This window comes from Protopterus annectens, chromosome 4.part0 (genome assembly GCF_019279795.1).
Source record: "Protopterus annectens isolate FY-2018-M chromosome 4.part0, PAN1.0, whole genome shotgun sequence".
NCBI lineage: Eukaryota > Metazoa > Chordata > Ceratodontiformes > Protopteridae > Protopterus > Protopterus annectens.
The window spans coordinates 1,363,989,929-1,364,013,073 of NC_056733.1; the positions used below are offsets into that span (position 1 = coordinate 1,363,989,929).

Here is a 23,145-nt window from a genome sequence, read left to right on the forward strand (position 1 = left end):
ATTTGCAATGGTGATGGAAAGGTTGACAGACGAGATCAGACAGGATTCCCCGTGGACTATGATGTTTGCAGATGACATTGTGATCTGTAGTGAGAGTAGGGAACAGGTGGAGGAGACCCTGGATAGATGGAGATATGCTCTAGAGAGAAGAGGAATGAAGGTCAGCAGGACTAAGACAGAATATATGTGTGTGAATGAGAGGGAGGATAGAGGAATGTTGAGGATGCAGGGAGTAGAGGTGTTGAAGGTGGATGAGTTTAAATACTTGGGGTCAATAGTTCAGAGTAATGGTGAGTGTGGAAGGGAGTTGAAGAAGAGAGTGCAGGCAGGATGGAGAGGGTGGAGAAGAGTGTCAGGAGTGATTTGTGACAGATGAGTACCTGTAAGATCGAAAGGGAAGGTCTACAAGTGGGTAGTGAGGCCAGCTATGTTATATGGGTTGGAGGCAGTGGCATTGACAAAAAGGCAGGAGTTTCAGCTGGATGTGGCAGAATTAAAGATGTTAAGATTTGCACTGGGTGTGATGAGGGTGTACAGGATTAGGAATAAGTATATTAGAGAATCAGCTCAGGTTGGAAAGTTTGGAGACAAAGCCAGAGAGGCACGATTACATTGGTTTGGACATGTGCTGAGGAGGAATGCTGAGTATATTGGGAAAAAGATGCTAAGGATGAAGCTACCAGGTAACAGGAAAAGAGGAAGACCTAAGATAAGGTTTATGGATGTGGTGAGAGAGGACATGCAGGTGGTTGGTGTGACAGAGCAAGATGCAGAGGACAGGAAGAAATGGAAACAGGTGATCTGCTGTGGCGACCCCTAACGGGAACAACCGAAAGAAGATGATGATGATGATGCTATTGTCATTCAGATTGTTTAACTTGTATATAGTTACCTCTGAATCTGAATGGAATCGTTTACAATGATTACTTAAGAAATTGTCCTACTTTCAAAATAAGTAACATCTTCCATAGTTCAGTTGCATTTGATAGCTCCAATCTGAGATTTTTTCTATCTGGGAGGAAAACTTCATGGCTGGCTTATACTTCTATATAAATGAAAGTACTAGCACCCCTAAAAATGCATCTCCATTTATACTATAGCCACCTGATATTTAAATAGATGTTGTTTACTTTGTGAGCTGTAGATCGATGACTTAAGTACTACAAAAATGGACTCTTTACATATTCAACCATTAATGGTATCTCCCTGTGTTAGATGATAACTAACAAATGTAAGAGCTGTGAGAATATTATGTTTACTTAATACAGCATTGTATTATTACATATGAATAATAAGTAGGTCTACTCCATTAGTCTTGTTTGATAAATATTTGTATTTCTGTGTATGCATCAGTTGTTTTTATTCATAGATCTAGCTCAAACTAGATAACAATTTTAGAAATAAATTACTTTTCTGTTACAATCTGCGGACATGTCTCAATGTCAGATACCAACCAGATCAACCATGGTATTGTATCATAACCTACAAAAGAATATTTAAGTAATAACCGATGATGTGGTGTGGTATGTTGAAGATTTACCCATGGTTGGTGTGGTTTAATCATGAAGGCAAAGCCTGAGTGATTAAATAAAGCCAACCGTGTGTAAATTTCAATGTACCGCAACAACGGAGTCGGTTATAGCTATTATACAATGACATTATTTAAGAAAAAAAAAACTTACTTTTCTTAAATAATGTCTTTGTATAATGGCGCATTACTGTTCTTCCACTGGTTGTGGTACACTGCTTCCTTGTTTTGATGTACTGACCATGCATATGGGACTTGCGTCCCACTCATACCCAGTACATCAATGCTTTGAAATGGAAGCAATGGAGAAAAGAAAGTCTCCATTGCTCATTTTTTTTTTTTTTTTTTTTTTTTTTTATTTGTTAAAAAAAAATGTTTTGAGCACTTTATACCAATGGAAAAAAGTCCAGGTGACCAGATCTTTTTCCGTTGGTATATTGTGGGATTTACAACAGGCACGCTAGCCAATCAGCATGCACATTTTGGAATATTAATAGGGGTGCATTGTATAATTTGGATTTTTTTAAGCATTTGTTCTTTAGAATTAGTGTAATGTAATGTTTTGTCAGGATTCTTTCTGCCTGTGTGCATGTAAAGACATGCAATTTGTCAGGAATTTGTAGATTTCTAATGCAATATAAAAGTTTGAAAGGCTTTTTTTTGAATATTCATATTTATTCTCTATCTCATTATTTTTAAAGCCACAACCATTTTCTTATAAACGCCACATCAGGTGTCTCATTAATATTTTCTTTAAGGACTGATGTACTAATAATGCAGTACATGTGGCATGCTAATTATGCACCAAAACTGACAGAGACATACGATTGTCATGCACTTTTTTGACGTTAGAAAAGTGCATAACAATGTTTGATATGCATTCTTCAGAGCTGTTATGTAGCACCATATAGTGCAACCCACTGTAAGAGAACCGTATCAGAAGTGTTCAACAGTTTTTAAAATTAGACTTTACATTGCCACAAAACAAAAAGTGTATTAGATTGAAATGCATAAATAACTTCTACAACTGATGATTAATTACAGGTGCATTACTTTGCTTCTGCTCTCTATCTGTTTGGCAGGGCTTACTGCTTTTAAATCTGTAACACACTTTTCATCCATAGATTTTCTCTCTCTCTCTCTCTCTCTCGCTCTATCTCTCTGTCTCTGTCTCTCTCTCTGTGAAATTGGCAGTATGCTTGGGCATCTAATGCTCCAAGCACTACAAATCCAGTTATTTGGCTAGCCATCTAGTATAATATGTCAGTTATGTAACAACATAAAAAGGCTAAAGCTCCAGAAATGGATCACCTGCCTGTAGACTTCTTCTATATGATGCTTCAAAAGATTTTTAAACAACTGCTGCTTATCCACTGTAAATAAGTTTAGCAGTCTTCCTCTACAAAATCTATAAAATAATGTCTAATCCCATCTGTCCTAAAGCCGGATAAAGATATTTATTTCTATATGCCATAGAAACTAATTATTCTCTTAAACTTAAAACATTAAATGTTGTTGGTGATAGTCAGCTGATTAGTAGCGCTGATATGATCACTGATAAAAGATGATCTAGGCTATATTTAGTAGAGGCAGACTGACAATAAAATGTAAAGGTCAACTTTATTACTGAATTAATCAACAATGAGCTAATACATTCCCTTAGACATTGAAAAAGCCTTTAGGCTAGAAATGAGTTTTTCCACTGTGGGAGTCTCTTCAAACATTATTACCCTCACTTACAGTAACAGTGATTTATTTAATTACTATGATACAGGGTACTTTAAATTAGGTCATATTATAGGCAACACAATTAAAATGTCCTTAGGAATAAAGCCAATGTGGGTTATGGACTGCTTGATTTTGCCATAGCAGCTGAATCTTAGACATTTAGAGATAATCCTTCTATGTTAGAATATGTTACCTCTAGGTACAGCCAAGAAAATATGCCATTATTACTATCTTTTATGGTGTTCTACCTGTGCCATAGAACATACAGGATCTTTGCATCAGTATTTATGTATATTTCTGGCCTTATAATAAATCAAACTGTGCCTGTCAGTTTTGCTTTCTCTTTTCTAATAAATTATGGTACAGAAGCTTCCTTGAAGTATATAGCAAAACAGGGCAGACATTCAAAATATATGTTTTTCTGCTACTTTCATTATATACTTGTCATAATTGTGAAAATGTGTCATTTAAACAAAGTTAAAAGCTGGTAAAATGGAGATATTTACAAAAACTATTTACACTGTGTATGCTACACTAAGTAGTCCATGTCAAGTGAACATTTAATTGTGGTACACAGAACTGCTAGAATTCCTGTCAAAGCCTCAAAGATCCTGAGTTGAGAGTGCATGTATTTATATACTTAAAGATGCATGCCTCAGGGAGCATTTAAGTGATAGTCTGTGTTTGATCTGTGGGGTTTTCAGAACTTCCCATGAAAAGGACACAAAAACATTAATAGAATACTTGCGTGTGTGTGTAATGTAACATTACTTCCACTCTGCATATTAGTTTATTGACTTCTGTATATAACCTTCATGCATATATAATTATCCTTCCTTGTATAGTGCTTCTGCCTAACTTTGTTATAATTAATCATTTTTCTATTGCTCCTCCATTTCTTCAGATATCTAGGAACTGTATTCTTCAGTGATGACCATGAAAATGGTCCAGTATGAAAGGTACAAACCCCCCTGTAAACAAACTTATGCTAATAAATTAATTAATCAAAAATCAATCAATATTCCAGTCAACCTCTGATTCCACTTGACATCACTGCCTTTGATTTATTCCATCTGACATGATACCTTTTTAGAAATGGGTGACAGACTTGCCGAACACCTGTTAGTCAGTCAACTTTCAGGAGTTTTTATCACCTCCTCTGTAACTACCTGAGTAATTTTATAATTTAAACCGTGCTTTTCCTCCATTCCTCCACGAGTTTACAATAAATATATATAGACTTCATAATGATGCCATGCTACTAAAACCTGAATTTTACATCACCATAGATGAGGCCACAAAGGATTAAACTCATGATCATACAGTGACCTTGTAACTTGTGGATTCATCTTCACTGCAGATACAGCTGAAAGGAATAGTCTCACACAATTTATATTATAATTATATAATTTTATTCAAAACAAAACTTGCTTTTGACTCCTGTTTGATGGTGCACTTTCCCTGCTTCATTTATGCTTTCTTTGTCTTTATCAGAACATTCTGGAATTGGGAATTTGTTAACCATTTAAATAAATAAATCTAAGCATACTCTCAGTTCTTAATCTGGTAAACATATAGTTACTCCATTTACTTTCATTTGCTCTATTTGACTGACTTCTTAAGTGCACAGTTTTTGGCTTTAGTGTTCATACTTATCCTACTGGTTTTAGTAGTAACTCACTAATCTCTTAGTAGGGTTTCTAGGCCTTTCTGTATTTTTTTCTCTCTCTCTCTCTCTCTCATTCTGCCTTTGCTCTCTTTATCTTGACCCACTACCTCTTGGATTTCTTTCTTGCAAAACTGGATTTCCACTTCTTTCTGACTCAATATTTTGTGCAGGATGTTTGTCTCCTCTGTTTCTCCTTGTGGTTTAACAATCTTTGTGTCAGAGTTTTCCCACACCGTCCCCCGTTTGTTAACCTTGTATTCTAGCATTCTTCCTCTCTTCATTTCTTTCTGGTTTGTTTTCTTTTATGTTATAGCCATAGCAGTTTGGATGCATTGTGCATTTACATCACCACCACGTTAGTCACAGTACTATTTTGCGTACTGTTGACTCCTGTTTGATGGTGCACTTTCCCTGCTTCATTTATGTTTTTTTTGTCTTTATCAGAACATTCTGGAATTGGGAATTTGTTAACCATTTAAATAAATAAATCTAAGCATACTCTCAGTTCTTAATCTGGTAAACATTTAGTTACTGCATTTACTTTCATTTGCTCTATTTGACTGACTTCTTAAGTGCACAGTTTTTGGCTTTAGTGTTCATACTTATCCTACTGGTTTTAGTAGTAACTCACTAATCTCTTAGTAGGGTTTCTAGGCCTTTCTGTATTTCTCTCTCTCTCTCTCTCTCTCTCTCATTCTGCCTTTGCTCTCTTTATCTTGACCCACTACCTCTTGGATTTCTTTCTTGCAAAACTGGATTTCCTCTTCTTTCTGACTCAATATTTTGTGCAGGATGTTTGTCTCCTCTGTTTCTCCTTGTGGTTTAACAATCTTTGTGTCAGAGTTTTCCCACACCGTCCCCCGTTTGTTAACCTTGTATTCTAGCATTTTTCCTCTCTTCATTTCTTTCTGGTTTGTTTTCTTTTATGTTATAGCCATAGCAGTTTGGATGCATTGTGCATTTACATCACCACCACGTTAGTCACAGTACTATTTTGCGTACAGATTATGATGAGATCTCTTGGAAGACTAGCCACGTCTCTTCCTAGCATTAGTATACTTGCTTAAGAAAGAAGACAGTTGCAGTTCATTACCTGCTATGTCCTTAAAAGTCACTTGAATTACACTCAGAAAAATAATGCCTGCTCTCGGTTAATGTTAGCCCTTGACTTTGCATGGATGGTTGAATGAACGTGCTCATGTCATTCAAGATCAAGTCAAATTGTCACTTGAGCAGAGCAGCTTAATGTGGTAAAAGATATTTGGTTATATGATAGTGCTTGTTTGACACTAAAACATGAGCTCACTGCTCTCTGTATGGTCGAGTGCTTCACTCTCCTGGATGATGAGTGAGGTAGATGTCCCATTGCCTGTCAGTAATTTAATTTTCTTTTGTGGTCAATGGCTTTGCTGTGAGAATATTAAGTTTAGCATGTGGAAGTGAAGTCTTCCACAAGGGGGTTCATTGGTATTTCTCCCTTAGGTTCATAGGTTCATAGGTTCATACTAGGCTATCCGCCCTAGGGCATTTATAAGCCTAGCCAGAATGTGTTTGGCTTTCGCCACCCATTTTAAATTTATTTTGCTATGCCCTTTTTCGAGGTTAGTGTACTGTGCCTCTGTCTAACAGTGACACAGAAGTGATACCTGGGGTAAACCTACGATCTCCCATCCACTCATCAAGATTCCTCTTGAAGAGAGTCAATGAGGGACTCTGCCTAACCTGGACTGGGATTTTATTCCAGAGTGAAGGGAGCCTCTGGGTTATGAATCTGTTCCTCCAGCATGTCCTATTTATTTCAGTGCTGAGGTTCAAGTCTCTCGAGCGCGTAGCTTGATGGGATTTGGATTTTCTGAGGTGCAGCATGTCCATTAATTCCGGGTTGGACATGGCTTTATACGTCAGGCACAGATCGCCTCTGAACAGGCGGTATGCCACTGAGTAGAGCTGGAGTTTCTTTAACCGGGCAGCATATGGCATCTGTTTGAGCCCTTTGATCCTCTTGGTGAGGTACTTTTGAGGTCTTTCCAGTTGCTGCAGGTGTCTGGTAAGGTACATCCCAAAAGGGCATTGTACTCAATTATGGGTCTGATGAGGGATGAGTAAAGAGGCACGATGACCTCCCCTGATCTAGATGTGAATCCCTTCATGATGTGGGCTATATAAAATGTTTTTCTAACCACTTTGGCCACGTGGTTGTCAAATGAGAGATTGCTATCAACTTGGGTCCCCAGGTCCCTAATTACTTCTTCTGTACTTAATGGATTACCACCTATGTGGTAATTTGTGGGCACTTTGTTTTGCCAAAGGGATGACTATACACTTTTTGGCATTTAGCTTGAGGCCATGGCTCTGGCACCAGTTGTCTGTTTCTATGAGGCCCTTTTGGAGGATGCTTGTGTCGGCTGGAGAGTCGATTATGGTGCCCAGTTTGCAGTCATCTGCGAACTTGGTCAGCCACAGCCCTTCCGTGTTGGCCTGTACCTCCGAGAAATATATACCGAACAAGAGAGGTCCCAGGACTGAGCCTTGTGGGACACCACTTGTAACTGGTTTGGAGTCTGACATGGCTCCAGCAATTCTAACCATGTGGGTTCTGTCCTTGAGCCAGTTTGCAATCCATCTAGTGACATAGGGGTTTATATTTAAGCTGGTGAGCTTATCTATAATGCCCGAGTGGGGTATTGTATCGAAGGCTTTTGCGAGGTCCAGGTAGGCTGTGTGGACCACCTTCCCGTCGTCAATGGCCTTGGTGACTGTTTCAAAGAAATCAACCAGGTTTAAGAGGCAGGATCTGCCCTTAACAAAGCCGAACTGGGTAGGATCCAGTGTCTGTAGGTCCCCAATATCTTTATTTATGAGGTCCATGATGATCCTTTCCATAGCTTTGCAGACCAAGCTAGTCAGGCTTATGGGGCGATAGTTTCCAGGATCCGTTGAGGCACCACCTTTATGGAGAGGGACCACTTTTGTTGTACGCCACTCTTTGGGCACATATCCTGCAGTAAGGCTGAGATTGAACAGTAGTTTTATGTTTGGGTTTAGCTCTTCTTGGAGTTCATGTAGGACGCAGCCCGGGACACCGTCTGGTCCCATTGATGCTGTGTTTTTTGCTTTGGAGAGGGTGTCTCTTACCTGAGCATCTGAGATGTCAGGGGGGCAGCACTCTGCTGGGATAGATATTTGCCCTTTTGGTGGGAGGGGATTTTGCGCTGAACCTGTCAGCTAGGATGTTGGCAATGTCTGTGGGTTCAGTGTATTTTTTGTCATTTTGGACTAATTCTGAGCATATCTGGGAATTACCACCCAGGTTCCTAACATAACTAAAGAAAGCCTTGTGATTATCCTTAGTGTCCTGTGCAATTTTTCTCTCAAAGCTGGACTTAGACAATTTTATGAATGCCCGTAGTTTTTTGCTAATACTGATCAGTGATGCCTTCCCTTTTTGGGATTTTGCTCTATCATTTAGTAGCTTCCTCCTTCTATTGTATACTTTGTTTATGGCTGGGGTCCACCAGACAGGACGTCTGCCTTTGGAGGATTGGGTCTTGTTTTTTTTGGGATCGCATGATCCATGCATTCCTGAAGGTGTTTATAGAATGCGTTTATACAGGATTCTGCGGTCTGGGCCATATTTTCCACAGGCCTGGGGGCTTTGCAGGATTCCACCTCAGTTTTGAGGAGTGTGAAACCTATAAAACAGTTTTTATGTAGCAAACCTGCTTACAATATGACAAGCTTGAGCTTATGTATAGCAAGAAGTTGTGAACTTGTGATGTTATTTACCAGCTGTTGAAGCTGAGACAATAATATGAAAGCATAGGTGTGTTATAGTGACATAGTGGACCCTTTAATATTATCTGCTAACTTTCTCTAGATATAGGCACAAGCAATAAACTGTTGAGAAGTTATAAACACAGTGTTGTTTCACTTCAGTAGAGCCTTTGTCACTGTTATATATAAACTGATGTTGTTAGGTCTTCTTGAAACATGAATCTGACAACCATATACTTTCTACATATCTGAACAGCCATGACCAGATTGCCTTCTAGAATGAAAACAATTTGTTCTCTGTAGATGAGACAATAAGTATTACTTGAGGAGGCAGCACTAGTCACACTATTGTTTATGGCTCTTGGGAATGATGTATGAAGGCAATGGTCTAAATTATGATTTATATTTTATGCTGATAATGTGCCTCTCCTTTTACACTTACCTATATTATTGAAGTACATTCAAAACTCAAATTTCTGATTAGTTCTAATGGCATCTATGGCAGGGTAGCTAGTGCAGTAATACAAAAAAAAAAAAATAAAAGAAGAAAAAAGAGTGCTTAAAATAAAAAAACACCATATATGTCAGTGACAGCTGCTGATTTAAACTACTGAATGACATTAGCCTTCTGTCATTGATAATATTAAGAACTCTGGGGGTTCTAGTGATCTGTAACTGAAATCTGATCAGTTCATCAGTGCTGTATATAAAGTCCTTTTGCATGATTTACATAGCTGCAAATTATACAAGTGTGATTTGTACCAATGTAGCAGATAAGTAGACATAAATTATTATTATATGAATTATTGCTATTCAACTATATCAATAGCTATATAGCTAAAAAAAAAAAAAAAAAAACTATACAGCTAGAGATCCCAGAGACTTTTAGATTGGCATTTTTTTGTACAAAGAGACAAGTTCCACATGACATGTACTCGGCTCTGTGATGCACTCTTTTTAAATCCCTAATTCTCTTTATAACTGAGGCATGTCTGGCATAATGGTTAAGATTCTTTGCCTCCCAATCATAAGATTGAGGGCTCAATCCTGACCTTTAGCCATTTCCTGTATGGAGTTTGACTGTTCTTTCCATGCCACTGTGGGTTCCACCTACCTCCCAAAAACATAATGGGTGCTACCACCCCAAATTTTCCCTCCCCCAAAAATGAATGGAGCACAGATTTTAGGTGTTGCCTATCAGGGGAAGAGGTGTGTAAGCCTCAGGTGTGGAGTGCAGTATCCTCTAGATATGAGACCTTTATCAGACTGACTGCCATGTTAGAGCTTGCCACTTAATGGCATAAAACATGGGTTATAGATCAGCTAATCTTATTGACTACTGTCACCAAAAATGGGTAGGGGTATTTGCTGGTGATAAGTGGATTAAGGACCCAACCTATGACACAAACCAGAGCTTACTTAAAGATATACAGTGTGTCACACTGCTTAACCTGGAGGTAAAAGGATTTCCTAACCACTATTGCAGCATGATGGTCAAACATAATGGATATATCTACCCAGGTAGCTAGGTCTCACACAATCTTTTCATTTTGAAGTGGTGTGCTATCTATGCTGCAACTGGATGGTGATTACCAAATGCTACAATGATGCACCTTTTGGCATTGCATTAGTGTCCATTTTTACTACATCAGCTATTGACAAAAGTAGGCTGCTCTTGGAGTGCCTGTATGTCAAAGGGGGACTTAATGATGACTCCAAGCTTACAATCATCCTCAGACTTTGCTATCCAGAGATCCTTATTTCACAACTTAAGATCTGAGAAGTAGATCTCAAATATCAGAGTTCCCACCACAGATCTCTGCAGAATTCCAGTAGTCACCTTCATACCCTTAGAGAATGCTTCCCCTGACTCTTACTATTTGAGTCCTGCCCATAAACCAGTTGGTCATCCATCTTACCACATACAGCTAATTTTGGAGCTCCTAAAGCTTGTTTATTATATTTCCATGTGGTGTGAAATAGAATGCCTCAGCAAAATTAATGCACACTGTGAAGAGCTTGTAAATAGTCCAAGGCCTGACAAACCTCAAAGAAGTTCACGACATTCATTAGATTGAATTATCCTGAGCAAACCCAAACTACTGGGGGTCAAGTCTTATAAGATTTTTGATAGCATAGTTAATTAGGAATCAAAAGCATAAACTGAAATTAGTTAATTAGGTCAGTCATGATATTTTGCATCTTTGTAATTCCTATGGTTAATGATGGTACAAAACTTGTGGACTGGAAATACAGCAGCACTGTGCCATTTTTCTGAGACAAAGCCAGTCGCTCGGGACAGATTGAAGAGGTTGAAGAGTGAGACCACCAATCATTGTTTAGTGCTATTAACTGGCAACCTGGTATGTTGTCAGGCTCCATGCATGTAGTATTCTTCGTTTTGGCGATTACTATCAAGTAAATGTTTTCATGATGGTCAGTGGTTTGATTCAGTCAGGGATAAATGGGTTTGAAATAGATGTCTCCAGGGTGTACTTGGCACTAACTTTATTTGTCAATATGTCAGCAAAATTCTCTGGATTGGAGTAGGTATTACCACTATGAGTTAGGTCAAAAATGTTTTTTGAGTAATATTTTTGATTTTTCCTGACATAATTCAAGAAAGACATGTAGTCGTTTTTGGCTTATATAGGTAGCCTAAGTTTGTGTGATGCCATTTCTTGTTCTGCTGTGCTTTTCTTTAGTTTCTTCTCTAGCTGTTTGATGTTTTCTTTAATTTGACATCTTTTGCTCTGCTATATAGTTTTAGAAGTTTATTCTTTTTATTATATTTTTTTAATGCTGGAAGACAACCACACTTGCTTGATTTTTAAACCTCCTTATTAGCTTGGATCTAGTAGGGACTGCTGATTTAATGCATCTGTCCAGGTGTGAGTAGGACTTCTTAACATTCTTTGCAGTATCAATATTGTAAGCAATATAGTTCTAGAAGTTACAGACTTCATCATAGAACTTCTGGAGACTAGTATGTTTAAACTCCATGGATTATATTTGTTTCTGGTGGTTTGGTGATTTTGATTGCAATGGTTACTAGTTTGTTATCAGACTTGACCAGTGAGAGGGGTACTTTGGGCATGGTGCATGCAGGTGCTAAGTTTTTTTATGACCAAGTCACTTATATTTTTTCCCTAGTAGGATTCATTAATAATCTGGTCCAGAGATGTCCTGTTTATAATATCTGATAACTTCTGTGCATATCCTACATTGGAGGTTTCAATCCTTCAGTTAGTTATTGTTGGTTAGTTAAAATGACTTAGAATAAAAGTGTTCCTACTTATGGGGAGTTCAACAAGAATATTTAGGAACTGGTGTACTTTTCCACAGACATAGGGGGGACCTTTAGCATGCTATAAGCTTATATCTAATCTTATTTAGTGTGATTTGAATCTCTGCTTGTGAGTATCAAGGTATCTGCTTCATGGTGATATAGTCGCTAACAAAAGTGGATACATCACCACAGTTTCCATCAATTCTAAATGAATGGCAGGCACAAAACCTATGTATGGAGCAAATGTTCTTAGAGCAACTAAGTCAGAATCCTGTAACAACCCATACATGGTTGTGCTGTAAATGCAGGAGGCCTCATTTGGGGCACTTTGTTTTTTGGACTTCTAACACAAAATAGTGTTACCTTGATATAGTCCAGTGGTTAATTTGCTCTAAAAGTTATCACTTTCACTTGCTTGATTTTTAATGATTTGGTCAAAATGACATTTTGTTTAAACAGGACGATATTGCAAACATCAGTACAACCCTGTCTTGTTGTAAACAATGATAAAACATGTTACTGTCAAACTGAAAGTTGCAGGAGTAAACACATGACCAAACAGTGCTCATTCTTATCAGAGTATGCTATAGACAGCAATTCAAAAATATTTGACATCATAACCAAACAATATACGTCCTTATCAAAGTATGTTATGGATAATGATTCAAAAATACTTCACATCATCTTCCACACCAGTAAAGCTACCAGATAATAAAAAAAAAAGAACAAATATTCTAAGTCTGAAGCAGCAGCTCATTATTATAATATTGGTGCAACGTTTGAATGTGTAATGATATATTTGTTATTTTAGAGGAAATACCAAACACAGTTATAACTCACTGTTTCACTATTTTGTGCTGTTTGAAAATTGCGCTGTTATACATTTGTTGTTTAAATCTGATTAAATGCAGAACGTGTGTTGTGAGAGAGGACTGGGCTCTTAACTGTTAGTGAATTGTAATAACCAGTTGGGTAACACATTCTGCATTTGTTTACTACAAAATATTTGTTTTCCTTAATCTGCAGAAAATTATGAAACGACTAATAAAAAGATATGTGCTGAAGGCTCAGGTTGACAGAGAAAATGATGAAGTTAATGAAGGTAAGTAATACTTATTTGATGTCACATCCATGTTGTAGACAGAAGAAGCAATACAGGCACCAATTCTATTTGACTCAAAAGTATTTTATGTCCACATGTGTACGTTAATCCATGAATATTTCTGTAGTACACCTTTTACAGATAACGTATTTACTTAAAATACCCGAAGTTCTGAATTATATTCATATAATGAAGCATAGTTATTGTGTGTGTGTGTGTGTGTGTGTGTGTGTGTGTGTGTGTGTGTGTGTGTGTGTGTGTGTGTGTGTGTGTGTGTGTGTTTATGATAGAGAATGGAACCTATGATTAACATTTGTGATAATTTAAAACTGATATTTTTGCCTAGTAAAGCAAAAATGAATCTTTCTGCGATTATTATAGAAATGTAACTTAACACTTGCTCCTATCAGTTAACATGTTGAAACATTTCTGCCCTCAGAAAAGATGCAAAATGTACTTTGATGTCTTATCTGTGGTGTGCAGACTACAGAGAAATTGGGATCTGGGCCAAAAAAGGGAATTAAATAACTGTGCTGCATTTCACTGTATCAAGCAAAATGAGGGCTATATCAGTTTCTGAGGAGTCAAATAAAGAAAGCTGTAGTTTGTTGTGTAAAACTCATCAAATTAAAAATAACAGGTATAATATAGGTGAAGAACTGCTGAGTTTTAATTCCAACAACTGAGTATAGCTTGAAATAGCCATACTTATCATGTAATTCTCATCAGCGGACGGATGGTTGGTTTGAGCACAAAGAAGATTCATTAAACATGTGAAATGTCATTAGCAATGCTAACATTCTAAAAGCTTTCATACAAGCTGATACAAAAGTGGTGAAGAGGAATTTTATAAAAAACTGTAACACTATTTTGGAAGATATTGCTGTGTGCTATAGGCAGAATAGGTCTATATGGTTATTTATGTTCTATGATGTAATCTGAACCCTTACAAAAAGGTTTAAGACTGAATGAAAAAAAAAACATATAAAATTAAGAATGTTTAAAACAAAATAGTAGAAAGTTGATCAATAAATAAAAATGGGGTGCATTCTATAGGCAGCCTTTCTATCATCTTATTATCTGCTTAGGTTTTCATGGCATACTATTATTTCTACCAACATTCCTATGATACTGTATAAGTAAATGGTATTCCTCAAGGGGGGCCCATAGGTGTGTATGTTTCTCTGTCGGTCTGTTTGTCTGTCTGAATGTGTGTGTGTGTGTGTGTGTGTGTGTGTGTGTGTGTGTGTGTGTGTGTGTGTGTGTGTGTGTGTGTGTGCATGTGCGCGCACGCGAGTGTGATTTTTAAAAAAATCTGTGAAGGGCTGTTGCCCAATTCAGCAAAAGTAATTTGCCACACATCCAGTAAGTGCTACGATATGCTTAGCTCACTCACAAACCTGAATAGGTTAAAATAGGCATCAGGAAATAAGTGAATGAATGAATTAATGAACAAATTAAATCAGCTGTTGTTTTGTTCCATGTAAAAACAAAATGGAAGTTTAATGAGGAAAATGATCACTGCCTTTTTAATGCACTAATAAAAAGTAACTTAAGAGTAGTAAGTAGTGGCAGTTGTTGTGAATTGCTAATTTGCTTTCCTGAAGTCAAACAAATTGTACAAAGTAAAGCTCAAATGTAGGTCAGAATATATTAAAGGATATTGGTAAAAAGTCAACACTGAAAAAAGACAATCCAGATAATATGAGCAAATAGAATACATAGAAACTTTCCAATTACACTCCAAAATCGATAAATAAAATAAACTAGTTAAGAATTTTTCAAACATCACTCACACATGACCCAGTCTTGAAAGCACTCAAGGGTACTTAACAAAAGCTTATTAAACACACCTAGGTGCTGTTAAGAATGGTTCTCATTATAGGGTCTAACAGTGGACAGTGCCAGCTGACAAGGAACAGTGGGAGAAAAAGCTTTAACGTCTGTTTGGTACTTTCATCCACCACATTTATGAACAAAACCAGAAGCAGAGGCAAGTCTAACAGCCTTTAAAGCCCTTTGTTCTTCATACACTTCATTTCTGTCTGATGTTTATTTAGAAATGTTGTACCAGCTTTCAAAGTCTTTAAAAGTCATTAAAAACACCTGGAAAAATATCAACTCTACACCTGAAAAAAATTGAACTCTCCTTTATTCTGGTTTTGGAAAATATATCCCGTTCTCTCTAAACCAACTAAGGTTACAACAGGCAAAGGAGTACACCTAGCTCATCTCAAATATGGGCTTACATCATACTCTAGATACTAACAAAAAAAAACTCATGCACTCCACAGTGCATTGAAAATAAAATCTGCCAATTTATTTCCAGCTAACACCCTTGGGAACACCACTGCACAACCCCTCTAAACTCAGATCGCTCCCAGTCACCTGCAGAGCTGAACTATTCCTTGGGTCTGTTCTTTTCAAACTACTTTGCTACTTCAACCACTGCTTTCCTACCTCTTGTTGCCACTGTGTTGACTGCTCCATCTCCATTCTTGCACCCAAGGTATGACAGTAGCCCCCCCTCACAAAAATGAAATCTTCTTTTTCTCCACTTTTAGAGCAGAGCTCAAAAGATAACTCCATCAAAAATCCAACCACAAGTGGTTTCCCACTGAACACATAACACTTACATCACTTCTACTTCCACTTTCTGTTCTCACCTGTTGATTACGTCCCACATTTACTACTAAAACTAATTCATATTTCATTTTTTCGTCTATTAATAGTGCTTGCTCAATTTTCCAATTGTCTGTGGATGGTGTACCTTCTGTGATTACTCTGTGTTTGTGAATCACTTCTGTTTTATTTTATTTTTTGTGATTTTCTTCATCTAAGCTGTGCTTGCAAATGGTCTATTTTGATCAATGTACTAGTCCAGTAAACAGTTTAATATCACACATCTTGCATGTCTTAACTTTTTATTCTGTTAATGGTAGTACTGGGAGCAGGTAAAGCTCCACACACTATGAGAAAAATTATGATCTGATCCATCAGTCATAACCCTTATTATGTGCTGTCCATGTTGGATGTAAAGATTCACCCCCTGAGCTTCGTTCTTGAGGTGATTTCTTTTCTCTCAGCCACACCTCACAAACACATAAGTTGGTTATGATTGGAGATATAAGTTCATAGGTTCATAGGTAGGTACTAGGCTATCTGCCTCAAGGCATTTATAAGCCTAGCCAGAATGTGTTGGCTTTCGCCACCCCCTTAGATTATTTCCCTGTGCCTCTGTCCAGCAGAGCCACTGAAGTGATCCCCGGGGTAAACTTTCTGTTTCCCATCCACTCATCAAGGTTTCTCTTGAAGAGTGTTGGCAAGGAGCTTTGCCTAATGTAGATTGGAATCTTGTTCCAAAGCATGGGAAGTCTCTGGGACAGGAATCTATCCCTCCAGCACGTTCTATTTATTGTTGTGGTGAGGTTTAGATCCCTAGAGCATGTGTCTCGAGGGGATAAGGTTTTCTTTAGGTGGAGCATGTCCATCAATTCTGGGTTGGACATGGCCTTGTATGTCAGGCAGAGATCACTTCTGAGCAGGCGGTATGCAACTGAGTACAGCTGGAGTTTCTTCAGTCGAGCTGCATAGGCCATCTGTTTGAGGCCAGTGATCCTCTTGGTGAGGTACTTCTGTGGTCTTTCCAGCTGTTGCAGGTGTCTTGTAAGGTACATCCCAAATAGGGCATTGTACTCTGTGATGGGTCTGATGAGTGATGAGTAGAGGGGCACAATGACCTCTTTTGATCTGGATGCAAACCCTTTTGTGATTAGCTGAGCCACATAGAAGGATTTTCTAACCACTTCGGCAATGTGATTATTAAAGGAGAGATTACTATCTACTTGGGTCCCCAGATCTCTTATTATGTCTTCTGTATTTAGGGGACTACCACCTATGTGGTAGTTTGTGGGTACTTTGTTTTTTCCAAAGGGGGTGACTATGCACTTTTTGGCATTTAGCTTAAGGCCATGATTTTGACACCAGGTATCCGTCGCAGTGAGACCCTTTTGGAGGATGTCTGTATCAGCCGGAGAGTCAGTTATAGCCCCTAGTTTGCAGTCGTCTGTGAACTTGGTCAGACATAGTCATCCTGTGCATGCCTGTACCTCTGAGAAGTATATGCTGAACTGAGGGATCCTAGGACTGAGCCCTGGGGAATGCCACTTGTAACCAGTTTAGAGATGGACCTAGCTCCCGCAACTTTCACCATGCGGGTTCTGTCCATAAGCCAGTTGGCAACCCATCTTGTGATGTAGGGGTTTATGTTCAAGCTGGTGTGCTTGTCTATAATACCAGAATGGGGAATAGTGTTGAAGGCTTTTGTGAGGTCTAGGTAGGCTGTATGTATCACCTTTCCCTCGTCTATATCCTTGGTAACTGTCTCAAAGAAGTCCACCAGGTTTAGGAGGCATGATCTGCCCTTAACAAAGCTGAACTGGGTAGGGTCCTGTGTTTGGAGGTTCCCAATGTCTCTGTTAATAAGTTCCATGATGATGTGCTCCATAGTCTTGCAGACCAAGCTTGTCAGGCTTATAGGGCGATAGTTCCTAGGGTCTATTGTGGCTACACCTTTGTGGAGTGGAATAACCGTTGCTGTGCGCCACTCTATGGGTATGTAGCCTGTGGAGAGGCTGAGTTTGAACAGTGTGTTTAGGTGAGGGATTAGTTCATCTTTGAGCTCATGTAGGATGCAGCCTGGGACACAGTCCAGTCCCATTGATGCTGTGTTTTTGGCTTTGGAGAGGGCTGTTTTAACCTGAGTGTCTGTGATTTCAGTGGCTGTACATTCTTCTGGTATGGTTATGGGCCCTTTTGGGGGTGAGAGGGGGGTGAAGTTTGTACTGAACCTGTCTGCCAGAATGTTGGCAATATTGCTCGGTTCAGTGTATTTTGTGCCATTCTGCACTAACTCTGAGCAGATCTGAGCATTGCCACTTAGATTCTTGACATAGCTAAAGAATGCCTTGTGGTTATCTTTGGAGTCCTTCGCAATTTTTCTTTTGAAGCTCACCTTGGTTGATTTTATGAGGGATCATAGTTTCTTACTGATACTGATCAGGGATGTTTTCCCTTCTTGGGATTTTACTCTTTTCTGTACTAGTTTCCACCTTTTAGTGTATAGCTTGTTTATGGCAGGGGACCACCAGACTGGTTTCCTTTTCTTGGAGGAGTGAGTCTTGGTTTTGCTTGGGATAGCATGATCCATTCATTCTTGTAGGTGCCCATAGAATGCATTAGTAAAGGATTTTGCAGCTTGGTCAGAGTTATCCTTTAGCTTGGTGGCTTTGAAACTTTCCACCTCCGTCTTAAGTAACATGAAGTTTGCTTTTGAAAAGATTTTCACAGTGGTTTCCTTGTCCAGCGGTGAGGGCAGAATGTGAATATCCAAAGTGATTTGTTTATGGTCAGATCTAACCAGCGAGGGGTTGACCTCTGGTGTGGAACACCATTCGCCCATGTTGGTGATGACCAGGTCCAATATGTTGTCACCTCTGGTGGGAGTGTTGACCAGTTGATCCAGGGGGTTTGAGTTTATAAATTCTAGGAAATGTTGGGCAAGGGAGTTATTACTTGAGTAGTTCTCCCAGTTAATGTTTGGGTAATTGAAATCACCCAATATCAGGGTGTTTGGTAGGATATTTATGTTTCCCAGTGTTTCCAGAAACACGGAATGGGGGTACTGGGATATGGTGGGTGATCTGCAGCAAGCTACAATTTGAATTGCAGTTTTGCCCATTGTTAGTTGCACGTGGATGATCTCTGAAGCATCGTGCTGTGCCACTAACCTGGAGGTGTGGGTATCCTTGATGAATATGGATACACCCCCGCCTTTTGTATTTTGGTCTGGGTTCTGTGGCCGAAATGTATTGTATGAGTTGTAACCTGGTAGTGCTGGGGTGGTCTCTGGAGCCTTAAATCAGGTTTGCATTACTGTACATATATCGATTTTCTCCATACTGAGGAGTGCCTTGAGTGCATGCATTTTGAGGTTTAGACTTCTGGCATTGAGTAGCATTACCCACAGTTTTTGGTTACTTGTGCTATTTACAGTAGTGGGTTTGTCTTTTGAGCCTTGCCTAAAAATGGCACTATGGGGGTGGCAAGAGCCTTGGCCAGTATTCAAAAGCCTAAGGGTGACAGGTGCAAGCCATCTCTAGCGAAGCAGGGTGGCTTGTCGAGCATGTCATCCCAGGTGGACAGATACTGGATCCCCTTTGAATGACACCAGAAACTTAGCCAATTGTTGAAATTGATAATTTTTCTTTAGACCATGGTATCATTCTTGACATGGGCAGGATGCTACTCATGGTCAGGGTCATACCAGCCTGGGCTACATGATCAGAGAGCTCTTCCATACTCATATTCCTCAGTGTAATTATATCAGAACTGATTAATATACTTTTTGTCTGATTCATTATGACAACCTGGACTACCATTTGAAAAAGATATGCAATTAACAGATAAAATGGAAATCTTCAACAGGGGAACTATAAAAGTATAGAGTATAATAAAAATATTAAAAAAAAAAGTATAGAGTATAACAGTCTCTGCCTTCCTTGCATGTGGTGATGCAATGAAACTGAAAATGGAAAAGAGAAAAGCCATAAGAATCATGAAGTAAAAAGTGAAGAAGATATGTGAGATCACTGGGATGTTGTAGCTAGTGAGAAGAAGTGAAAGATAACTTATTATGAGGTTCTAGTCTACAATGAGACATGTTCAGTTTTAGAAATCATTCATTCATTCTTTCATTCAAACCTTCATAAAATGCATTCATGCAGCTTGTTACAGGCTTAATCAACTTCAGGATTGCATAGTATGCCTGGCATGAGGTATTGTGAAAGTGCCTGTCTCAAAGGTGAAAGGAGTTAGTTGTAAACCTGTCATGGATGGGGCACTAGGGTGTCATGCCAGTACCAATGATGGAAGAAGAGATAAATGCATATACTTATATTCAACTGCCGACCTACTTCTTTGTTAAGAACTGTATATAATTTCTGAATGCTTTTTAAGACACAAAGCTTATTTGCCAGTAAATGTGAGTTTTAAGTCACAAAGATGATTACAGTGAGAGCTTTGTCACATCACCCTAAATACATATATCTATATCTCTCTATATCTATCTAGCTATCTGTAGATATATATATATATATATATATATATATATATATATATATTAGGGCTCACACAACATGTGATTCAGAAAGAACTCTAATACCTGTGGTAAGAGCTGTGACAAAAAGGGAGTTTTTCCATGATGTAGAAAAAATGAGATTCAGAGGCATGCTACCATAATATGAAAAGGTCTCATTACTGGATAATATGCATGTCTCTAAATCACACTTAACTACTGTGAGTGCAGATGTACACCTTGCTGAGATAGGTAACAATGGTGCTCCATGCATCATGTTGGCATAGGCACCCCACCATTCAGTCTCCCACACACAGGCACACATTCAAATGCATACACACACAGACATAAACACACACATACACACACGCACATATACCCACATACATGCAAATACACACATTGCATTCACACACACATGCGCACTCAAATAGGCACATTGCATAAAGACACACACATACACAACCACAGTCAAATGAATATATTGCATAACCACACATACATGAACAAACACACATCACACAAACACACTCACACACACACACACACACACACACACACACACACACACACACACACACACACACACACACACACACACACATACACATACCCTCACCATAACATACACATGCAAATGAACATATCACACAAACATACATTGCACAACCACACACACATACCCCCCTACACACACACACACACACACACACACACACACACACACACACACACACACACACACACACACACACACACACACACACACATTGACATACTGTATTTTCTTATTTTTCTTTGCATCATAGATTATTACAGTCAGTCAACAGTGCCAGAAATTTAGAGTTTCTTTCTAATTATTGTTCATAATGTGCATCACAAAACTAGATCTACAAGTCTGTTAACTTTTACATTAGTCAAAGTAATACTTTAAAATTCTGCCTGGTGATATCACGTGCCCCTATAGGATTTGAAACCAGGCATTAGAGTTTTGTACTTCTTAATAATTTCAGGAAAAGCCCAGCTGTCCTCAGTGATCAGTTATATAGGTTCATAGGTTGGTACTAGGCTATCAGCCCTAGGGCCTATACAAGCCTAGCCATAACAATTTCCTGGCTATTTCTTCCCAGAATATTTACTTCCCTGGTCCGCTGTCTAGCAGGGTAATTAACGTGACCCCCAGGGTGAATTTCCTATCTCCCATCCAATCGTCAAGGTTCCTTTTGAAGAGGGCCAAAGAGGCACTCAGCTTGACATGTATGGGCAGTCTATTCCAGAGTATAGGGAGTCTCTGGGTCAGGAACCTAGCCCTCCAGCATGTTTTGTTCATTGTGATGACCAGGTTTATATCCCTGGAGCTTGTAGCTCTGAGGGACTGGGATTTCTTTACGTGTAGCATGTCCAACAGCACTGTGTCTGACACGGCCTTGTATGTTAAGCAGAGATCACCCCTGAGTAGGCGATATGCGACAGAGTATAGCTGGAGTTTTTTAAGGTGGTCAGCACAGGGCATCTGCTTTAGGCCTGTGATTCTTTTAGTGAGGCATTTCTGTGGCCTTTCCAGTTGTTGCAAGTGTATTGAGAGGTACATACCAAATGGGGCATTGTATTCTATAATGGGTCTAATGAGGGATGAGTACAGTGGGGCAATGATCTCCTTTTTTTCTGGATGAAAAGCCCTTAGTGATGAGGTGTGCCACATAGAAGGATTTCCTGGCTGTTGTGGCGATGTGGTTATCAAAGGTGAGACCACTGTCCACCTGTGTCCCTAAGTCTCTTATCACACTTTCAGTGTTTAGTGTATATTATCAGTAGGTGTCAGAGGTGCTGTAGAAGTCCTCCTACTAGTCCAAAATCCATGCTTTTTACAGGACAGTAGATTATATTGGGAGACATAATAGGTGAGTTGATTGTAAACTAATTTTTAAAGGATTCTACCAAGTATGGGAAGAATGGAGATAGGACAGAAGTCAGTGTTGTGGGATGGGATGGGATAGTTTTTTTTTGGGGGGGTGAGAGGTTAAACAATGGCTGTTTTCCAGAAAACAGGCATGGTTTATTGAGTTACGCAGGGGTTATAAATTTGAAGAAGGGTTTGGATTTTGAAGTCTTTACATAGAAATAAGAACCATGGAAGAAGATAGCCAGGACTGGCAGGTGAGTCAGTTTTTTAGATCTTCATGTAGTAGTACTGCATGTTGGGTCTATATTAGAACCGTGAAAGTCCTATTCACTGAATGCTTAAACACCGATACATATTACGCGAACCGCGAATACATCAAATGCCCTAAACTGTGAAATTCAAAAACTCGAACTGTCATAGTTGTTCAACCCCACCACCCACTACATACTGCCTATCCAAACAAAATAAATAAACCACATACATACACTAACCAAAACCCTACTTCTAACCCTAAGCTAAACCCTACTTCTAACCCTAAACTAAAGCTTGCATATACTACCATCTATACACTTACCGTAACTTGCACCCTAACCCTAAGGTCCATAACTATCGCACACTTACCCTAAGAAGCTGTACCCAAACAAAATAAATAATCCACACACATACACTTAACAAAACCCTACTTCTAACCCTACACTAAACCTCACATACATTACCATCTATGCACTTACCTTAACCCGCACCCTAACCCTAAGGTCCATAACTATCGCACACTTACCCTAAGAAGCTATACCCAAACAAAATAAATAATCCACACACATACACTTAACAAAACCTTACTTCTAACCCTACACTAAACCTTACATATATTACCATCTATGCACTTACCTTAACCCGCACCCTAACCCTAAGGTCCGTAACTATCGCACACTTACCTTAAGGAGCTATATCGCAGAAGGGCCAACTATGACGATTCAACATTTTGGATTTTGCACTTTAGGACGATCGGTGTTTTCG

The 23,145-nt window shown here is 38.9% G+C and overlaps 1 protein-coding gene across 1 annotated transcript in view; it reads left to right on the top strand.

Moving 5' to 3' along the window:
• LOC122799862 (short transient receptor potential channel 7-like) overlaps nt 1-23,145 on the top strand; it is a 1,065,642-nt gene that overhangs the window by 1,010,839 nt on the left and 31,658 nt on the right. The window contains exon 8 of the mRNA XM_044069215.1: nt 13,015-13,090. Within this exon, the coding sequence (XP_043925150.1) occupies nt 13,015-13,090 (76 nt within the window). The remainder of the gene's footprint in view (nt 1-13,014; nt 13,091-23,145) is intronic.